At 37.3% G+C, this 21,842-nt stretch overlaps 4 protein-coding genes across 5 annotated transcripts; 3 read left to right on the top strand and 1 right to left on the bottom strand.

Annotated features, from left to right (window-relative positions):
- Positions 1-35: 35 nt before the first annotated feature.
- Positions 36-4,634, top strand: LOC106451858 (DNA topoisomerase 6 subunit B). 2 transcript variants are annotated; one of them, XM_013893834.3, is made up of 18 exons: positions 36-237; positions 327-379; positions 463-560; positions 690-795; positions 930-1,067; positions 1,238-1,289; positions 1,395-1,459; positions 1,656-1,762; positions 1,969-2,071; positions 2,165-2,250; positions 2,356-2,552; positions 2,665-2,780; positions 2,932-3,017; positions 3,185-3,257; positions 3,563-3,654; positions 3,756-3,894; positions 3,973-4,242; positions 4,321-4,634. In XM_013893834.3, exons 1-18 carry the CDS (start codon positions 141-143, stop codon positions 4,468-4,470), a joined length of 2,028 nt encoding a protein of 675 aa, XP_013749288.2. In that variant the 5' UTR covers positions 36-140; the 3' UTR covers positions 4,471-4,634. The 2 variants fall into 2 exon arrangements, with proteins under 2 accessions (XP_013749288.2, XP_013749289.2); XM_013893835.3 differs by lacking the exon at positions 36-237 and having other exon boundaries at positions 695-795.
- Positions 4,635-5,088: 454 nt separating this feature from the next.
- On the top strand, positions 5,089-7,983 carry LOC106451855 (protein ETHYLENE INSENSITIVE 3). The gene is made up of 2 exons (XM_048774370.1): positions 5,089-5,350; positions 5,836-7,983. The coding sequence occupies exon 2, from the start codon at positions 5,863-5,865 to the stop codon at positions 7,705-7,707; it is 1,845 nt and encodes a 614-aa protein (XP_048630327.1). The 5' UTR covers positions 5,089-5,350; positions 5,836-5,862; the 3' UTR covers positions 7,708-7,983.
- Positions 7,984-10,651: 2,668 nt separating this feature from the next.
- LOC106453900 lies at positions 10,652-13,116 on the bottom strand. Its single transcript, XM_013896098.2, has 4 exons — positions 12,657-13,116; positions 12,098-12,552; positions 11,901-11,992; positions 10,652-11,666 (listed from the first exon to the last, which is right to left on the bottom strand). The coding sequence occupies exons 1-4, from the start codon at positions 13,114-13,116 to the stop codon at positions 10,652-10,654; spliced, it is 2,022 nt and encodes a 673-aa protein (XP_013751552.2).
- Positions 13,117-16,357: 3,241 nt separating this feature from the next.
- LOC106365963 (polycomb group protein FERTILIZATION-INDEPENDENT ENDOSPERM-like) lies at positions 16,358-19,371 on the top strand. The gene is made up of 13 exons (XM_048774372.1): positions 16,358-16,789; positions 17,045-17,110; positions 17,227-17,349; positions 17,450-17,530; positions 17,616-17,708; positions 17,788-17,863; positions 17,952-18,031; positions 18,113-18,184; positions 18,276-18,329; positions 18,431-18,527; positions 18,616-18,679; positions 18,772-18,831; positions 18,960-19,371. The coding sequence occupies exons 1-13, from the start codon at positions 16,613-16,615 to the stop codon at positions 19,099-19,101; spliced, it is 1,185 nt and encodes a 394-aa protein (XP_048630329.1). The 5' UTR covers positions 16,358-16,612; the 3' UTR covers positions 19,102-19,371.
- Positions 19,372-21,842: the final 2,471 nt, after the last annotated feature.

Below are 21,842 nucleotides of genomic sequence, written 5' to 3'. Positions count from 1 at the left end.
AATCAGCTATAATCAACCTCTCTCTCATCGATTTCCCCAACTTCCCTCCTTTCATATAACCAACCCTAGATATCCCTGCTTCGAATTTGGGGGATCGGATCTATTCTTCTTCTCTGAGATTTGATTGATACTCTTTCTCGATGGCCGGAGGTGATAGTCCAGCTGAAACGAAGAAGGGAAGCTCTAAGACCTCTAAGAACAGTAAAGACAGCAGCAAAGAGAGCACTCTCAAGCAGAGTAATGCTACTACTTTTATCTCCACATTTTCGAGTTAATTTGAGTTTTAATTGAGCTGAATTTAAAGTAATCTCTTTTGAATTTTGCAGAATCTCCAGCTGAGTTTTTCGCCGAGAACAAGAACATTGCTGGATTCGATAATGTGAGCTCCGATTCCTTTGTTTCAGTTCAAAAACAATGGAACCTTAATGCCCGATTTGTTTTAAATTGTTGATTATTTTTCAGCCAGGGAAGTCACTGTACACTACAGTGAGAGAGCTTGTTGAAAACGCTCTTGATTCTTCTGAGTCCATCTCTGAGCTCCCTGAGGTTGAAGTTACTATGTACGTTCCCTTCCTTTCACATATCAGAATACGTACTTTGAGATCATTCAATATGACAAATCTAAAGTTCTGTTGACCAGTTTTCTTACTGTCACTAGATTCACCGACTGTCTTGTTTTCTTTTGAAAGCGAAGAGATTGGAAAATCTAAGTTCAATTCCATGATTGGTCTTATTGATCGGGAACGTGTTGACACCAAGCTCTATGATGACTACGAGACTGACAAGGCCCGTGAGGTCCTCCAACTCTCTCCCTCTCTCTCTTAATTGTCTCACTCTGTCTGGTTAAAGCAGCTTTTGTTTCACTGTTCTGCATTCTTCTGGATTGTTAACAATTCTGATTTTTTTGGTACTTGTTTCCTGATTTGTAGAAAAGGTTAGTAAAGGAAGCTCGTGCCAGTGAGATACAAGCCAAAAATTTGGCTTCAGGAAAGAAAAACAAAGAGCCTGGAGTCTCTAAGGTTTTAAAGGCTCGTGGGGAAGCATCCTATTACAAGGTTACATGTAAGGTGAGTATTTGAATTGTTTTTGTTTTAGTTCTACAGATATTGCTGTGTGCCATTTCAGTCTCAAGGGTTAGTAACAGTGACAGGCTTACAGCCATATATACCTTCAGAATATAAATATGTTCTTGTGCATTTTGTTTTTTGAGATTTGACTTGAGTTGATCATAATGTAGGATAATGGTAAGGGGATGCCACACGATGACATCCCAAATATGTTTGGCAGAGGTAAATAACTAATGGCCACTCTCACTTTATTTATTTAGCCTTGCGTATCATCCTTATAAAAAGCTTTTGTCTTGAGGCTAGATTTAAGAATTGTTCTTCTTACAGTTCTGTCTGGGACGAAGTATGGACTGAAGCAAACTCGTGGAAAGTTTGGTTTAGGGGCAAAGATGGTACTCTTTTGTTTCTTTTGATTTCTTATATAGCATGTTTAATATCTGTGCTTGGCCTTGTAATTTATACTTTACATGGAGAGTGTAGGAGTGGTAAAAATATGCATTAAATATGGAATGTTACCCTTCATAACTAAAGTTTTCCTAGAGAACCTGTTTAACTCTTCTATTTTCTCTGTTTTCTCCTGGCGTGCAGGCTTTAATTTGGTCCAAAATGAGTACAGGCCTCCCCATAGAGATCTCTTCATCTATGAAGAGCCAAAACTATGTTACGTTCTGCAGATTGGATATTGATATTCACAGGTACCCCTTGAATACATGAACAGCTTCTCTGAAGCTATCTACCTAACTGTTTATGTTTCTGCATGTGACAATAATAGCCATGAATCCTTTGAATATTCGACGTCTTCTCATGATTATCTGTGTATGGTTTGACTGTTTCGAATCTTTTAAGAAAGTCATCATTTAGCTCAGCGTCAAAGAATGATCTTTAAATGGTTAACTTGCAGGAACATTCCTCACATTCATCTACACGAGAAGAAGGCCAACAAAGAGAAATGGCATGGAGCCGAAATACAGGTGGTAATTGAGGGAAACTGGACAACATACAGAGTAAGTAGTTTTGATAGTCCTTTTGCTGTACCTTATTTCTTTAGATATTTTTGTCTGCAGAATGTCTAACACGTTTTATTTTTTCTTTTCCAGTCAAAGATCTTGCACTACATGCGCCAAATGGCTGTTATTACTCCTTATGCGCAGTTTCTATTTAGATTTATTTCAGAAACACCCGAGTATGATATCTGTCTCTCTGTCTTCTTGCTGCCCTGTCACATATATATATCTGTTCACATGCAGCATTATTAAGTTGTTCAATTTTTTTTTAAAATATAATATAGGAAAAATGTCACTGTAAAATTTACTCGAAGAACGGATGTGATGCCCCCAATTCCTATCGAGACAAAGCACCATCCTTCGTCAGTTGACTTGCTGCTTATCAAGCGCCTTGTTACAGACACTTCCAAAAAGACCCTTCTGCAGTTTCTTCAGAATGAATTTGTGAATATTAACAAAAACCTTGCAGCGCGATTAATTGGTAAGTATGACACCGATCTCTTTTGTTATATAAGTTTGAATGTCGATATAATATAAAGAAAACCATCTATAATATCCCTCGACTCAAAGTCAATCACTTTTTTTTCTTTCAGGGGAAATGGGACCCGATTTCAGCCCTGGCATGGCTGTCAAGTCTGTGACATCTCAGCAAATGGTGCGCATACATCAGTTATTCCGCCAAGCTAAATTCGACGACCCTAGTGGTGATGTAAGCATCTGCTTTCTCTTAGCTGTACATTGGGAACTGCTTTATTATTCCTATGTCTCTCTTGAGGGTCTTTTAAAAGTTTAATTTGGTAGAGCATCTGGATTATAGCAAAAAGTTAGTTCTCATCATACTCTGTTTTTTTTTCTTGTAGTGTCTTAGCCCGGCAGGAGAATACAATCTTCGTCTAGGGATTATCAAGGAGCTGCATCCAGATATGGTGGCAACGCATTCAGGCAGGTTGTCAATTCAACCCTCAATTTTCTGCCAATGCATTGGAATATAAATATGGTGTGCTATAATAGTCTATCATATAGTAATTTCATCGGTCAATCTTTACCTTTATGTTCTTCGTGGTTGATTTGAGCTATGTTAAGCGTTGACTTCTTCCTGGAATCTATGTTCAGTGCTCAGGTATTTGAAGGTCATCCTTTCATTGTTGAAGCTGGTGTTAGTGTGGGTGGAAGAGATGTGAAACAGGCAAGTCATATCCTCCTTTTGTTTATTCATGTATATTCGTTCGCAGCAAAGTTTGCAAACACACTCAAAAGAGAGTAATTCCCAAAGGTTATAGGTTGTTACTACGTCTCATAAGTCAACTAAAATTTAGCATGGATGATATCCATCGCTCTTATAAAACCATGAAGAAACATAAAGAGAAATGGAAGCGAGTTTCTCGATTTGGAAAATAAAAATATCTTCTTGCATTATTCCTTACTTATCTTGATCTCACGATACTAATCTTTTACTTTCTTATGGGGACTTTGTGGGAACTGAAATGACAGGGGATCAACATATTCCGTTTTGCAAACCGGATTCCTCTCCTTTTTGAACAAGGAGGTGATGTTGTGACCAGGACAGCCTTAAAGAGAATCAAGTGAGAAGACTTCTTAAGCTTGCTTGGCTAAATCTCATTTGATTTGGCATCTTTCTCCAAATTTCTTTTACTAATTGGGGCAATTTGAAAAACATTTGCAGTTGGAATAGCTATAAGATTAACCAGACGCAAGATAAAATAGGAGTATTTGTGAGCATAGTGAGTACAAAAATTCCTTTCAAAGGGACAGGGAAAGAATACATAGGAGATGACATCAGTGAAATAGCTACTGCAGTCAAGGTAACCTCAGACTTCTCGACTTTATCTGCTGCACAACTTGTTAAATCAAACTTTTGTCATTTTTTTCCTTCCATCAAGTCTGCAATTCAACAATGCTGCATTCAACTGAAATCCAAAATAGTCAAGAGGCTTCAAGCACGCGAACAACAAGAGAGAAAACGCAGTTTGAGCAGGTACATCCCGGATGCAACTGGAGCGGTGTACGAGGTTCTAAAACAAATGACAGAAGAACATACAAAAAAGAGAAAGCGCTACAAAGAGGAAGAAACAGCTATGCTTGAGAAAGTGTCTAAACTTATAATCACCAAAGAAACATTGAAAGAAAAGCTTGCTGAGCATGTGGAACAGGTTTGCATCAATCACTCGTTTTAAGTAATTGCTGCATCATCATCATCATCACTTTGAATGTTTGCAATGGTTTTACAGGTGGATTACGAGATGGCATTAGAGTATGCAACACAGAGTGGAGTGAGTGAAGAACCCAGAGAAAATATATATCTCCAACAATTGAATCCCAACCATTCCAACTTCATTGATCTTCACAGTCCGACCTTTGTCTTCAGGCTCATCTTGTAAACTGTTTCTATTACTATTTTCGACTCATCACTATTACAAGTTTCAGTCCCATTTCTTCACTTTCTTGTGTGTGTGTTTTGTTTAAGAATAAATTTCGTTTTGGGAGTTTTCAGACACTCGAAAAGTGCAAAAAGAAATCATAAAATATTTATGATTCGTTTCAACAACGTGTTGTAGGACGTGATGATAATTATTTATAATAATCTTGAGCTCGAAAACTTATTAAAATGTTTTCTTACCTCTTTAGATTAAAAATTGTATACTAGATGTCGGTGAAGTAAACTTATTAAAATGGTTTCTTTGTAAAAAAAAAAATTCCGACCAATTTTAATGCAGTTATGGATAATGGATATATATTTTAAAGAAGATAATAAAAAAGAGGGAGAAATAACGGATTTTTTAGTTTCGCGTCAATTAATAATACGAGTGAAAAAACATTAAATTTGCACCGCGTAATATTTAATAAAAAAAAGAGGGAAGTGAACAAAAAAAGTAACCCCAAACGAGGAGCAGTGAGTAGTGCCAAAAGGCGCTTTGTTAATTACTTTCTGAAATAATTTATAATAAGAAAAATAAATGACAATAAATGATCTTTTAAAAAATAAAAATATATATAAACCCACACTCTTTCTCTCCATGATCTACAGAGAGACTCCACAAAGAAACGCAAGTAACAAAAGTCGCTTTCGACCCACGTGATCCTTCGTCGACTTTTCTTCTTCTTCTTCTCTCTTTCATCTTCATCTTTCTCGTCTCTAACTTTTTTAGGCGATGAATTAGGGTTTAATTATTTCCTCTCATTTTCCGCAAAACCAAGAGAAGAGAAAGGCAGAGATTCCTTTTTAATCAAATTCTATTCATCTGCTTTGTTAATCTCCAGGTAACCAACTTCTTCTCTTCTCCAAATTTGATTTATTGATACTCTAGATGATGATCGGTAGATAGGTTTGTTTTCACGGGGGGTTTTGGTAGATCCATCGGTTTTGACTCCAAATTACTACGATCTAACTCTATGTCTAATTACTAATTTTATTTTCCTGTTGAATCTCAATATCTTTGATCTATATTAAAAAAATATTTAGCGTTAAATTTACAATTTTTATTTCTTATTATGTCTTCACAAACGATCCTTTCTATATTTAGATTTTCCGGTGGATTATTATTATTTTTTGTAACCGAACCCATAGATTGATTCTGCTCTGTCTGAATTTGATACTCTCAAGTCGAAAAAACATAAGATCTGATGTCTTGTCTTATTACTTGATCGCTTCTCTAAACGATGATTGAATCCCACAAAAAAAAGCCCCCTTTCTAATTCTGGAATTAGGGTTTTGATTGATGTATTGATTCTTACGTGTCTCCCAGGTTTAATCGCCTCTGAAGAGAGACACGATGATGTTTAACGAGATGGGAATGTGCGGGAACATGGACTTCTTCTCCCCCGCATCTCTCGGAGAAGTTGACTTCTGTCCCGCGCCCGCACACCCCGAACCCGACTCAGTCGTTGAAGACGACTACACCGACGACGAGATCGACGTCGACGAGCTCGAGAGGAGGATGTGGAGGGACAAGATGCGGCTCAAGCGTCTCAAGGAGCAGGACAAGAGCGGCAGCAAAGAAGGAGTCGACGCAGCCAAGCAGAGGCAGTCTCAGGAGCAAGCCAGGAGGAAGAAGATGTCCAGAGCTCAAGACGGGATCTTGAAGTACATGCTGAAGATGATGGAGGTCTGCAAAGCTCAGGGCTTTGTGTATGGGATCATCCCTGAGAACGGGAAGCCTGTGACTGGGGCCTCTGATAATCTCAGGGAGTGGTGGAAAGATAAGGTGAGGTTTGATCGGAACGGTCCCGCTGCTATAAGTAAGTACCAAGCGGAGAACAACATCCCTGGGGTTCGTGAAGGTAGCAACCCCATTGGACCTACTCCGCATACGTTGCAGGAGCTTCAGGACACGACTCTGGGGTCGCTTTTGTCGGCGTTGATGCAGCACTGTGATCCTCCTCAGAGAAGGTTTCCTTTGGAGAAAGGCGTGCCTCCTCCGTGGTGGCCTAATGGGAAAGAGGACTGGTGGCCGCAGCTTGGTTTGCCTAAGGACCAAGGTCCTGCTCCTTACAAGAAGCCTCATGATCTCAAGAAGGCGTGGAAGGTTGGAGTGTTGACTGCGGTTATCAAGCATATGTTTCCTGATATTGCGAAGATCAGGAAGCTCGTGAGGCAGTCCAAGTGCTTGCAGGATAAGATGACTGCTAAGGAGAGTGCTACTTGGCTTGCTATTATTAACCAGGAAGAGTCCTTGGCTAGGGAGCTTTACCCTGAGTCCTGTCCTCCTGTTTCTTTGTCCGGTGGTGGTAGCTGCTCGCTTCTGATGAATGATTGTAGTCAGTACGACGTTGATGGTTTGGAGAAGGAGACTCACTATGAAGTGGAGGAGCTCAAGCCGGAGAAAGTTAACTTTGGGATGGCTGCTAACTTCCCTGTGAAGGAAGAAGTTCCATCGGAGTTCATGAGGAAGAGGAAGCCAAGCAGAGAGCTGAACACTATGATGGACAGAACCATCTTCACCTGCGAGAACACTGGGTGCGCGCATGGCGATGTCAGCCGTGGTTTTCTTGATAGGAACTCAAGAGACAACCATCAGTTTGTTTGTCCACATCGAGACAGCGGCTTACCCTATGGAGCACCGTCCAGGTTCCATGTCAGTGAAGTTAAGCCGGTGGTTGGATTCTCTCAGCCAAGGCCAGTGAACTCGGTTTCTCAGCCAATTGACTTAACCGGTATTGGAGTTCCTGAAGATGGACAGAAGATGATCTCCGAGCTCATGTCCATGTACGACAGAAACGTCCAGAGCAACCAAAACCAAACTTCTATGGTCATGGAGACTCAACTGCTTCAACCAACGGTCCAGAATCATCAAGAACATCTCCAGTTTCAAGGAAACATGGTGGAAGGAAGTTTCTTTGAAGACTTGAACATTCCAAACAGAGTGAACAACCAAGTGTTCTTCCAAGGGAACAACAACAACAGTGGGTTCAAGTACGATACGGCGCACACCAACAACAACAACAACTTTGAAGCTGCGCATAACAACGGTAGCAGCAACAGGTTTCAGCTTGTGTTTGATTCTCCACCGTTTGATATGGCCTCATTCGATTACAGAGATGATATGTCAATGCCGGGAGTAGTAGGAACGATGGATGGTATGCAGCAGAAGCAGCAAGATGTATCCATATGGTTCTAAGTCCTTGGGGAATAGATTTCATCTTCTGGTTTATTTTTTATCTTTGGTGTTCTTACATTCTCTCTACAATGTAATATTTTTCTGGGTCTGTCTGTCTGTCTCTGTCTCCTCGCTTGTAAGGGAGTCTCTGAAACTCTCTGTTACTGTGTGTGTCTTGGTCTCGGCTGGTGAAGCTCTCTCATCATCAGCTGTTTTTAGTTTTATACACCCCATATGCTTTGGGGACGAACATAATGTAAGTTTTTATATTATATTATATAATTTGGAGTCTCTTAATTATTTGTTGTTACGTGTGGTATATTGATGATTGAATACTCTGGTGTGTGTTATAAAAAAAAGGAACAGTCTGGTACGTCTCAAAACGGCTTCAAGAATTATTTATTACAAGACACTTACAATTTTACTCGAAAGCAAGCTAACGTGTGTGTTGAAGTGGCTCGTTGGTAATAGAGCATGGGTCAGTGCTCCTATCAACCAGCGATCGAACACAAACACATCATATGAAACCAAACCAAAGAAAAAAAAAACAAATATTATGAATAAAAGGTATTCTTAAATATCTTTTTATCAATATTTTTATTACTTTATTACATTCAGTATGACAATTCTCTCAAATAGTTTTTTTTTAAAAAAAATTATCACAAAAATAACTCTCGAAAAATAAAATGACCAAAATAACTTTTTTATTTTACAAATTTTAATATTTATTTTTTATTTTTAAAATTTGAACACATCACGGAATCCAACTTTTTAATTCTAAACTCTAAGTTTTAGATTAGTTAAGCATAACTGAATAAATGCATATTTACCCTTCAATAAAACTTCTTTTGATCATTTTCCTTTTTGAAGATATATTTTTGTGAAAATAAGCTATAAAAAACTATCTGAGGGAATACCTTATTATATACTTAATAATTGAAAAAACAAAATATGAATAACATAAACATTGAACAAACCTTTGTTAATAACTTAACCACTTTGAAGTTTGGCATGGTTGATTAAATATTTTTTACAATAATATGATAATTGTTACTGAATGTGTCTGTTGCAACTGGCTCGTTGATATTTGAGCATGGGTCAGTGCTCCCACAGACCACATAACACGAGCACACACACAAACTCCAAATGAAAAAATAGTAATTACTACTGATATAAGATTGGATTAATTGTTATTAGAAAAAGATATACTAACAATTGTACTAGAAAGCAAACGTGTTTGTTGCGACTTGCTCGTTTGGTATTGGAGCATGGGTCAGTGTTCCCAAAGGCCAGCCAGCGATCGAGCCCCCAAACACACCAAACAGAAAGAAAATAAAAAGAAAATTTATGATCATGTAAGGTATTCTTAAATACCTTTTTCTTTTGTTTAACATTCATTATTCCTAGTTTTTTCTTTTTCTTTATCCACTATAAATAAAGGAAACAATTCACATATATACTTACACCGGCTCTTCGAAAATCATTAGACTCAAAAATTTTTTACTGAAAACACCGTCGATCTTGATTCCCCCATCTTCTCGCTGAGTCCAGGAATCAGATCAAATGAAAAATAAACAAACACACAGGTTAATAAATTGATTATCATCAGTAAATAGTGTTCAAAAGGAGATTGATACAATACAATCATATTCCATCAGCAGTGACGTTTACACTTTACTATACAATCACTTTGCATTAGTTAAGCACTTAGTGCAACTGTGCATGTGCTTGTCGTCAAGTGGCTCGTGGGGTAGACGGTATGCATGGGTAAGTGAACGAGCGAACAAGTACACACTTCCGCGCAACAAAAGCACACAATCCATTCATACAAATGGTCCACCGGATAAGTGTTGTATTTTGCTTTACTGCTTTTGATGGTCTTGTGTTTGTGTTTATTAGTTTGGTCAAGGCTAATCTACTTTAATTGGCAGTTCATAAGCCTAGAGAGCAAGTTGCAGATGCTGAAGCGCTTTCTGGACTTAGCCAATACGTTGGCTTAAGCTGTGAAGTCCCACTCTGCTTGTGGCGTTTTCTCCTGCTGAGTTTGTTAATGCCTTGATCCATGGGTTTGGGGAGACTTCTTTAGGCATTGATGATGCTTATGAAAATACACACATTTTGGTGAAGTGGAAGGACGTTGATTTTGCTGTCTGCTCTGCTATGATGGTGGTTTCAAGTGATTGTTCATCAATGTGAGTTCTTTCATTACACATTTGCTTACTTGGTGAAAGACGTGCGAGTTGAGATCATTGTTGAGAAAAATGGTTCTCATTTTGCCGGTAAGTTGGTCGGTCTCTTTTGTCTGCTCTTAATGCCTGCTTTTGGTTTTTGATTTTCATCTTCTAACCCTCAAGAAAATTGGTTTCACACCATTTTTCTTATACGTCCTCAGTGCCAACAGGGTATTTTGAGTTTTCGTACAAAACTAATAATAAATAAAAATTCTAATAAATCAAATAAATATGAATTGCAACAAACCTGGTTATGTCAGTGAATGTCCGTGTACAACCAGCGCTGGCTTAACATTGTTATGGATCCTATGACAAAATTTTTTTTGTTTACCCTCTAAGATTTATATTTAGATAATGTTTAAAATATTTTTATAACTTAACCAGTAATATTATGTATATTTTGTGATGAAAATAAAACTATATGCATATCAAATATTTTTGGGTCCTTTTCAATTTTATTTATTATAGATTTTTTTAAAAAAATTAGACCCCTTAACTATTAATATACGGGGAGACATGGACTTGGACCCCGGACGGTCGCACCGCTTGTCCCCCTCCTCAGCCGGCCCTGTGTACAACCATTTCGTATTATTTTTCTGGGCCTGTCTCTAAAATAGAATGTAAACTGTTGCCTTTATTCATGTACCGTGAAGCGAGAGAGACGGTGGGGTGGGGGTGGGGGTGTACTTGTCTTGGAAGCATTAACAACATAGTCTTTGAGGAGGCCTGATGGTTTAGGGTTGCGATGACCTCTGGCCTAATAGCTCAGGAAGGCCAGGCGATGGAGGAGTGTCTGTAGTGGTGATAGATGTAGTGGTAGGTTCCACAATGGGAGAGCTAGGTCGAGAAGGTGACGGCTCAGGTGGTGGAAGAGAGGTAGTACTAGTCGTATCATGTGTTACTGATAGGGTAGTATCTACTGCAGTTTGTTCAATCGGTGAGGAAGAGGTAGGAATTGCCGGTATAGTAGTATTACTGGAGCCAGCCGGTGGAGTAGTACTGGTCGATTCAGGCAAGGTCTGAGAAGGGGGAAATAACCATTCATCAACTGCAGCATCTGGTTGATAAACAGGAGGTGTGACATAGTTTGTATCTGGAACTCCTGGGAACTGATCTTCAAGAAAGATCACGTCACGACTCGCAAAGAATTCATTGCTATTAATATCATATAGTTTCCAGCCTTTCTTCTCATAAGGATAGCCAACAAGGAGACACTTGCGGCTGCGGTCACTGAACTTGTCTATGTTGCGAGGACAGCGTTGGGCGTAGCAGAGACAGCCAAAGATGCGTAGTGAGTCGTAAGAAGGCTTGGAGCCATGTAGTAACTCGTAGAGAGTACTGCCATTTAGAACAATGGATGGTGTTCTACTAATGAGATGTGCTGCGGTGAGGATGCTCTTGCCCCAAAAAGTAACAGGGAGCTTTGCTTGGAATAGGAGAGCCCGTGCAATGTTGAGGATGTGGCGATGCTTGCGTTCTACACGAGCATTCTGCTGTGGTGTGTCAACACACGAGGTCTGATGTTGGATTCCATGCTGTCGGAAGTAAGAGGATAAGACCATGAACTCAGTGCCATTATCTGTTCTGATCGTTTTGACTTGTTTCCCGAACTGTCTGTCGCTCATTACACAAAAGTTCTTGATCAAGTTTTGAACTTCTGATTTTTCCAACATAAGGTACGTCCATGCAGCTCTAGAATAGTCATCAACTATGGTAAGGAAATAAGCAGCTCCACATGACGAGAGTGTTCTATATGGTCCCCAAACATCACAGTGTATTAAAGAAAAAGGCTCCAAAGCTTTATTATAACTATCGCAAAAAACTGATCGTGATTGTTTAGCACGAAAACAAATGTCACATGAATGTGATTCCTCAAGATCAACTTTTAAACTAGAAAACACAGGTAATGTAGAAAGCACTTTACAGGATGGGTGACCAAGTCGTCGATGCCATAGGACTGTAGGAGAAATAGATTTCGCAGACGTCTGATGTGCACTAGCAACTCTAACACCCTTGAAGTAGTACACCCCCTCACGTTCTTCACCGGCTCCAATCAGGGTTCTCGTAAAACGGTCCTGTAAAACACAAAGAGTGTCAGTAAAGATAGCAATGCAGCCGGTTTGCTTTAGTAGTCTCGAAACCGAAATCAAGGTGCAATTGAAGTTTGACACATAAAGAACATTTAGAAGTTTGTAATCTTTGGTAAGCGACACACGGCCTGTTTTTGTAGCACGCGAGGCCGTTCCATCTGGGAATGTAACCGCGGATGGTATGATGTCAATTGCATCTTGTAATAGAGACAAATCGCCTGTCATGTGATGCGATGCACCCGTATCTATAATAATATCAGAAAGTTCAGTTTTATCAGACAGACGGTCAGTTGAGAGGTGTGATTGCTGTGACTGAAGCAGGCTGATCAGGGCTGAGATCTGATCATTCGTAGATGAAGATACTGGAGCATTGACAGAAGCAGATGCAGTATTGACGCGACCACGTCCACGACCACCGGAGTTAGGAGATCTACCACCGCGACCCCTGTTTCCAGAGAAGTTCCGAGAAGAGTTGTGCTGTTGTTGTTGTTCAAGGAACCAATCCGGATAACCATGTAGGAGAAAACACTCCGAAGCTTCATGACCTGTACGCTTACAATGTGTGCAAGAACAGTTAGGATCACGGCTTCGAGACACAGCAGCTGCGGCAGTAATAGGAGATGTAGATAGATCTGTTTTGACTGAAAACCCCACTGCGTCTTGCTTTGTATCAGCGGCTCGCATGTGTTCTGTTCAGCTCTAATAACTCTGGAATACACGATGTTTAGATCAGGAAGAGGGTCTTCGTCAATGCTTTGAGATCGTATAGCATTGAATCTCACTTCATTGAGACCAAAAAGAAACTTATGCACTTTAGCATCTTCGCGTTCTTTTTCAAGACCTGCAGCAGCAGCACACGTACAAGACACGGAAGGCTTGAAGTTCTGAATTTCTTTCCATAGCTTGGAAAGACGGCTGTAGTAGTCAAGAACAGATTGACCATTCTGTTTGCAGTTAGTTATTTCATCCTCAAGAAGGTGCTTGCGGACGGCATTCTTGACTAAGAAACGTTGCTTGAGAGACTCCCAAAGCTTCGAAGCATATGCAACGTGAGATACAGTTGATCGAACTTGGGGATTGATTGACGTACGGATCCAGCCAACTATCATTGAATTTATAGATGTCCAGCGAGCAATATCAGAGTTAGACGCCGACTTAATGATTGAGCCATCGATAAACCCGATCTTTTGTTTTGCTTGGAGAGAGTTCCAAAGCTCGGTAGCCCACTCAGATTAATTATCTCCTTTGAGAAGAACTGGTGTAATTAGGACACCAGGATTGTCGGAGTGGTGTAGAACGTACTGAGAGTCTGATGCAGAACTCTCCATAGTAGAAGAAGTAGAAGAACTCTATGATGAAGACGTGAAGGATGATCAAATCGATTTCTATGTAGTAGTATTTTGTAAGTAAGGAAGAGGAAACAAAGAAAGATCAAGGATCGTGTCTTACCTCTGATACCATAAAATAGAATGTAAACTGTTGTCTTTATTCATGTACGAGATGTCGTTTATATACAAAGATGATTTCCTAAACATAAGGAGATAAGGACTACAAATAATCATAATACAAATAGTTATCTTTATCTCCAAGTTACGTCCTTATCTCTATAGTCTCTCTGTCTCCTCGCTTGTACGGGAGTCTCTGAAACTCTCTGTTACTGTTACTGTGTGTCTTGATCTTGGCTGGTGAAACTCTTACACATCCCATACACTTGGGGGACGAACATAATGTAAGTTTTTTTTTAATGAATTTTAAATTATATTCATCAAAAGTCTTTTTTACATCACGTGCTACAGAGATTTAGAGGTCATCTTCTCTATTCCTTTTCCCAACATTAACGAGAACCAAACTATACACCCAAAGCTCCTCCATATCTTCTGTCTCTTGACTTAGACAAAAGGGATAAACGATTTCTGATGCTTTTGTCTATTTGCTTCGCCAGAATTACTGCAGTTCTTGGGTTATCTCCATGTCTACGTCGATTTCGCTCGACCCAGATCGTATAAAGAGCACACTGGAACGAGTATCTGAAACAGAATGTAGAGATTGGTTCCATACCACTATCCACGATTATATTCGTAATAAATGACCAATTGTTTGAGTATCTTCTCTTCATAATGCCTTTCACCAGTTTCTCCCAGATCATGGTTGAATGAGAACATTTGAAAAACAAATGATCTCTTGTCTCCACTTCAACACTACATAAAACACAGGTTGGGTTTGTCCCTCTGTTCCAAGTAGCTACTCTGTCTAAGGTTGATAGTTTATTTAGCATCGCCAGCCATGTCATAAAGGAGAATTTAGGGGTACAGTGAGAGAACCATATCCCCTTATCCCAATCTACTTCAGTTCTTTCTGGGCGGCAGAGAAGCCAAGTCTCGTGATTAGAGAATCTCTTCTTGAAACCCGACCTCCTGCGCCATAGATCAGTGTCCTGCATATTCTCACACCGGCTATTTGTATAGATCATAATTTGTCTCTCAACCTCTTGCAGGATACCAGTACGATGGCGCCGTCTTGGACGCTGCCTAGTAACAGCTTCCGCAACATTCGACTCTCGAGGAATGCCCAAATCAATGATGCCCGATCACCAAGCAGTTCCGAACATAATGTAAGTTTTCATACTATATAATATAATTTGGAGTTTGTCTTACATTTTTGTTGTTATGTTTTATTTGTTATATCGTGATGATTGAAAAGTGGTATGCGTGTCTTGGAATTATTTATTGCAAGAAGATGGTAGTTAGAATTTTACTTGAAAGCAAACGTGTGTGTTGAAGTGGCTCGTTGGTAACAGAGCATTGGTCGGTGCTCCTGTTAACCAGCGATCGAGCACAGACACATCATACTAGACCAAACCAAAGAGAAAAAAACAAAACTTTCGGGATAAAATGTATTCTTAAATACCTTCTTTTTAACCATTTAATTAATGAAAAACTAAATTCGGATAAACATTGAACAAACCTTTTGTTAAGGACTTAAATTACTTTGAATTTTGGACTGGTTGATTAAATAACTTTTACAAGAATATGATAATTGTTACTGAATATGTTTGTTGCAAGTGGGTCGTTGGTTGCTGAGCATGGGTCAATGCTCCCACCGACCACGGAACACGAGCACACACGCATTCCAAAAGAAAAGAAAAATAGTTACTACTGATATAAGATTGGTTTAATACTAGTTATTAGAAGAAGATGATACTAACAATTGTACTAGAAAGAAAATGTGTTTGTTACAAGTGGATAGTTTGGTAATGGAGCATGGGTCAGTGTTCCCTATGACCAGCGATCAAGCACACACAAACACACCAAACAAAAAGAAAATAATAAATAAATGATTCTTCATGCATGTAAGGTATTCTTAAATACCTTTTTCTTTTGTTTAGTTTCTTTATCCACTCTATAAATTATTCTTCATGTAAGTATATATGTTGAATTTGGTGGTAAGCATTTTAAAGAAATTTAATACAAGTGAGTTAGAATTTAAAGATGAGTTAAAGAATTGAATAGCTTTTGATATTTTTAGCACTTTTAATGAAGCCTGATTAATTCTCTTCACTTGGTTTCCATTCATCCAATTGAATACCAAAGCTATTTTTAAATAAATGATATTTTTAATACAATTATTTTGCAAACACTTGCATATGCTTTGGTATTCTTTAAAAAAAAAAAAAATCAAGATGCAATTTTGTTCAAAAACATTAATGCCATTAACATCATTTGCTAAATAGAGTTTAATTATAATAATTTGGTTGTTGAAGTGGTTAATGGAACATTATTTTTCAAAAAAAAAAATGCAAACTCATAAAGCTTATTCAGAGACATTGATTTCATATCCCTAACTAACAGTCGTTTTCTCTCTTTTTATTATTGACTAAATACAAATACAACAATTAATCAGTCACTAACTAATTTTGGATCTCCTTTCTTTTTCCTTCCTAAACTTTATCCCATAAGCATTGCATAAAGTCTGAGACACGTTTACCAATTAAACTAATTTCAATCATTTATATTGTATGTTCAACTTCAAGCAGCGTAATTAATATTCAAACCTTATTAATTAAGTTATTGAATTTTTTTGAGATTAGTTAATGACATTAACTTGGAGTGTAAATTGTCAACTGCATTGCAGCGTAATTAACATTCACCAATGTGGATCATTTTACGAATTTCCATTTCAACTAACACTAATAATTAAGTACAGTATATATTTTCACCATTCAGTTTGACGTCAATTTCTATAATATTAAGTAAAAAATTATGTATCATTTCAACTTCAAAATTTTCGATCATGTCTAAATATGGTCTACTTGATTATTTTATTATTTTAATAAAAGATTCTAAATAATTAAAAGGATCTAGGATTAGTTGTTGAAAGATAATCAGACTTGTTGTTGTTAACAAAATTTATCTTTCAAGGACTCGTTGTTGTAAAGACTTACAAATTAAAGACTTGTTGTTGCATGAGAGCGACTTGTTAACAAAAATATCTTTCACGGACTGGTTGTTGCACATACGTACAAAGACTTGTTGTTGCATGAGACTTGCATGGCTATAAAACAAGGGCAGGTGTCCGAGAGATAGAGAGAGAGAGAAGAGATTTGAAATGTCGAAGATAACTTTAGGAAACGAATCACTTGTCGGGTCTTTGACTCCATCCAACAAGAAATCGTACAAACTGACCAATAAGATTCAAGAAGGGAAGACACCTTTGTACTCTGTTGCTTTCAACTTCATCGATGCTCGTTACTTCACTTGTTTCGTCTCCGCTGGTGGCAATGGGGTAAAAAAGATCTCTTCTTTTTCGAATCCATTAATGTTTTCAGGTTCTTGTCTGTGAAAGTATCATTATTTTTTCCTGTCGGATTTTAACACTCGTTGTCGAGAGTTGCTTTTTAATCTGTTAAACTTTTTTTTTTTTTTGCTAAAATTAATCTGTTAAACTTGATAGCTCTATATATCTTGGTTTCATTTTAACTTGACTGAGTCGAGTCATAACATCTCATTACTGCCATTGGGTTTATGTCTTATTGTGTAGATTAATCTGTACAATTGTCTTGAAGATGGAAGCATATCTTTATTGTACGCCTTCGCTGATGAAGATGTAAGCAAGTCCACATATTAAATAGTTTCCATGTAATAAAAGTTTTATTGAGGATATATATATATATATATATATATATATATATATATATATGTCTTATGTGCTCTGGATATCAGAAGGAGGAGGAATTTAACACTGCAAGCTGGGCGTGTGGCGTTGAAGGGAACCCATTTGTTGTGGCTGGAGGAGAGAAAGGCATAATCCGAGTCATTGACGTAAACAATGAAAAGATTCATAAGGTATTATTTATTGCGTATATAATAGCGCTTTAGAACGACATGAAGTACTTTATGGATGTTTTATGTTTGTATAATATTTGCTCTCACATATGCAATGCAGAGCCTTGTGGGCCACGGGGATTTAGTGAACGAAATCAGGACACAGCCTCTGAAACCTCAACTTGTGCTTTCCGCTAGCAAGGTATGATGTCTCTTCTCTGAGATCTCTCTAAAATGTACTTATTTGGTTGAGGATTAAGAGCTTTTCCGGTCTTTGATTGGATCAGGATGAATCTGTTCGATTGTGGAACGTTGAAACTGGGATTTGTATTCTGATATTTGCTGGAACTGGAGGTCATCGAAACGAAGTTATAAGTGTGGTAAGCCAATATGCTTCTTTCAATTAATATATATAAAGACATTTCAAGTATAACCATCTTTATCTTTGTAAATTTGTAGGATTTTCATCCCTCTGATAAGCACCGTTTTGTTAGTTGTGGTATGGACACCACTATTAAGATATGGTCAATGAAAGGTACGAGTTAAAACCGAGCCCACTTGAAAGGAACTTCATTTCTCTTTCAGTTTGTATGATCTCTCTATTATTCTTTGGCTGCCTTCAGAGTTTTGGACATATGTCGAGAAGTCATTCACATGGAAGGATGATCCATCAAAGTTCCCAACAAAATTTGTAGAGCTCCCTGTAAGTATTTTTCTGTTTCTTCGTCCTTTTGTAACAACGAGTGACATACATGTCTTGATGTAACATTACTTCTCTGTGTAGGTATTTACAGCTTCGGTTCATACAGATTTTGTTGATTGTAACCGTTGGGTTGGTGACTTTATTCTTTCAAAGGTTAGTCGACGAGTCAATAATGGATTACGATCATATTTCATTTGGTCGGAATAAGCTAAAAACCGAAAGGTTTCACTTGTATTCTATTCAGAGTGATGAGATACTGCTGTGGGAACCAATACTGAAAGAGAATTCTCCTGGAGAGGTTAGGATCTCATTTTACGCCATACACAACAGAGACATTCAGTTAATTAAATGGGGATGCATACTAAAGTCTAAAGTTATTTGTGTTGTTGTTGTTTGCAGGGTACTTCAGATGTTCTTCTTAGATACCCTATTCCAAATTGTAATCTCTGGTTTATCAAGTTTTCTTGCGACCTCTCTCTCAATTATCTTTCAATAGGTAAAGCTATAATATATACACTAATCTATACTTGAAACCATTCTTGTGAATTTTGTGAAACATTCTTGGTTGGTTGGTTGGTCATCAGGGAATGAGGAAGGCAAGATTTATGTCTGGGATTTAAAGAGTTGCCCTCCTGTTTTGGTTACAGTGTAAGTTACTTTCGGTTCTTCAAATACAAATGAATAAGCTTCACTTTGGTGTCTTTGTTGTATTTTTGACATGATTCTCTGTTGCTATATAGGTTATCGCACAATCAGTCAAAGTCGGTGATCAGGCAAACCGCTATGTCCACTGATGGAAAGTATATTCATCTTCTCTCTCACCAATGCATTGGAAACTTTATTATTTTTATGACTCAGTGATTACTCTAAACAAAAATGCAAAGCATTTGATTCCTGATACACTCTGTTTCTTTCCATGGCATTGTAGCACAATTCTTGCTGCCTCCGAGGACGGGACTATATGGCGTTGGGACGCGATTAACAAGGAGCAAGCTGTTACGGTAGAGGCCCAGCCACCTCCTATCTTGCATCAGTACAGGAGGAGAGAGGGAAAGTCCCAACTAAAGTAATAGAGTGAAAAGAGGTTCTACAAGAAGATGTGCTGGCTAACTTCTAGAAGTACATAAGGAATAATGAATAATGATAAGAGACAGGTCAGAGGATCTGGGATAACTGTGATCTGGTACTGTGAGTATTTAATTAGTCTATAAGCAAGAGTATAGGGGAGAGATATCAATGATTTGATCAAGTGGTTGTAAAGAGAGAAGAGTCTCTCGTGTGGAAGGCTCTCTTTGTAATCCTTGTTTTGAATCAATAAAACATTATCTCCTCTTAAATCACAATTTCGTATCAATACGTTACAATCTATGTAGCACAAGCCTAGTCTTTAATTGATGGATTAGGAGACCTAAAGATATGCATTGTTACAAAAGTGGACTATCTATCTAGCAAATAAAAAAAAAATTCTGAATCAATATAAACATTATCTTTTCTTAAATCACAGGTGTTCTTATCAATACGTTACAATCTACTTAACACAAGCCTAGTCTTTGTAGGAACTGATGGATTAGGAGTTAAGATATGCATTGTTACGAAAGCGGACTATCTATCTATCTATAGCACATATTGCTGTTTATATTACGATTCCCTGAGACCTGAAGATGCTTATTTATAGCCTCATTAACTTCCATTCGGTAACCAACCGTTTTTACAAGGGAACAACAACAATGGGTTAAAGTACGACACTACACACAATAACAACAACTTTGAAGCTGCGCATAACAACAGTAGCAGCAACAGGTTTCAGCTTGTGTTTGATTCTCCACCATTCGATATGGCCTCATTCGATTACAGAGATGATATGCCAATGCCGGGAGTAGTAGGAACGATGGATGGTATGCAGCAGAAGCAGCAAGATGTATCCATATGGTTCTAAGTCTTGGGGAATAGATTTCATCTTCTCTTTATTTTTTTTTTATCTTTGGTGTTCTTACATTCACTCTACAATATAATACTTTTCTGGGTCTGTCTCTCTATCTCCTCACTGGTAATGTCTGTTGTAAGGGAGTCTCTGAAACTCTTTGTTACTGTGTGTGTCTTAGTCTCGGCTGGTGAAAATTCTCTCATCATCAGCTTCTTTTAGTTTACACGCCCCATATACTGCAGGACGAACATAATGTAAGTTTTCATATTTTATATTATATAAGCTGGAGTTTCTCTTAATTATTTGTTGTTATGTTTTTCTTTGTTATATAGTGTGATGATTTAACAGTTTGATGCGTCTTGAAACCACATCGAATCTTGGTATTATTTATTACAAGAAGATGATATTTGAAATCGTACATGGGTACGAACATGGGTGTGTGTTGAAGTGGCTCGTCGGTAATAGAGCATGGGTCATTGCTTCTATTAACCAGCATCGAGCACGAACACATCATATGACACCAAACCAAAGAAAAGTAACAAAACTTTTGGCAAAAAGGTTTAAATACCTTATTTTTAAGGTATTTTTGGGTGAACCTCTAGGTTCACCAACTAATAAGATTTTGTTATTTCATATTTGATATCTTTAAAAAAAACAAAATATTATCAAATTATATTATATTTTTAAAATAAAAAAATAATAATAATTAAAAAAAAAATTAAAATGTTTTTTAATGTCGTTAGCAAAACACTAAATCTTAAATCCTAAATCCTAAATCCTAAACCCTTGGGTAAACCCTAAACCTTTGGTTAAATCTTAAACTCTAAATCAAAAACACTAAACACTAAACCCTAAATCCTAAAACTCTAAATCCTAAACCTTGAGTGTCTTAGTGTTTTAGTGTTTAGTGTATTTGATTTAGAGTTTAGGATTTATCCAATGGTTTAGAGTTTATCCAAAGATTTAGGATTTAAAGATTATGATTTAGGGTTTAATGTTTTGCTATGACGTTAAAATCTTTTAAAAATTTTTTTTTTCTACAACTATTACTTTATTTATTTTAAAAACATAATATAACTTAACAATATTTTATTTCTTTTTTTAAAAGATATAAAATATAAAATAACACAATCATATTAGTTGGTGCCCAAGAATAAGTCTTCTTAAATACCTTATTTTTAACTTCACTTAATTATTGAAAAAATAATTATAATAAACATAAACATTGAACAAAACCTTTCTTAGGCACGTAAACCACTTTAAAGTATGGCCTGGTTGATTAATTATTTTTACAAGAATAATAGTTACTGAATGTGTTTGTTGCAAGTGGCCTCGTTGGTATTTGAGCATGGGTCAGTGCTCTCACCGACCACAGAACACGAGCACATACACAAACTCCAGAAGATAATAATTAATCACTTTTTTATCAAAAAAAAGTTATCACTGTTATAAGATAAAGGTTGAAAAGTCAATTATCATCCATCAAATCTTGTCTTTAAATGGACATAAATATCTATCCATTTTATATTATTATTTTGTCAAATATCTGCATGTTAAACTGACGTGAGATTAGTATAAATAGGACTTGTAGTTCTCTTGAAACGATAATAATTTGAAACACAAGTTCTATAATTTCTCTCTCTCTGGCTTTACTACACACACATAAAACATCTGATCTCTCTTACTTCCATCGATCAAACACACATATATAAATAATAAATATAACTCCTAAGTTATATTATACAACACGTTATCAGCACGAAGCTCTGACCAACTGAGGTTTATCAATCCGAAAGTTCTTAAACCAGCCGAGGTAATGTTTAAATTTATGTATTTCAATATACTTAATTTATTTAAATTTTATTATTGTTTCGGAGTGAGAGGCTG

This window comes from Brassica napus, unplaced genomic scaffold, assembly GCF_020379485.1.
Source record: "Brassica napus cultivar Da-Ae unplaced genomic scaffold, Da-Ae ScsIHWf_3088;HRSCAF=3902, whole genome shotgun sequence".
Lineage (NCBI taxonomy): Eukaryota > Viridiplantae > Streptophyta > Magnoliopsida > Brassicales > Brassicaceae > Brassica > Brassica napus.
This window is presented reverse-complemented; position numbering and strand designations above follow the sequence as displayed.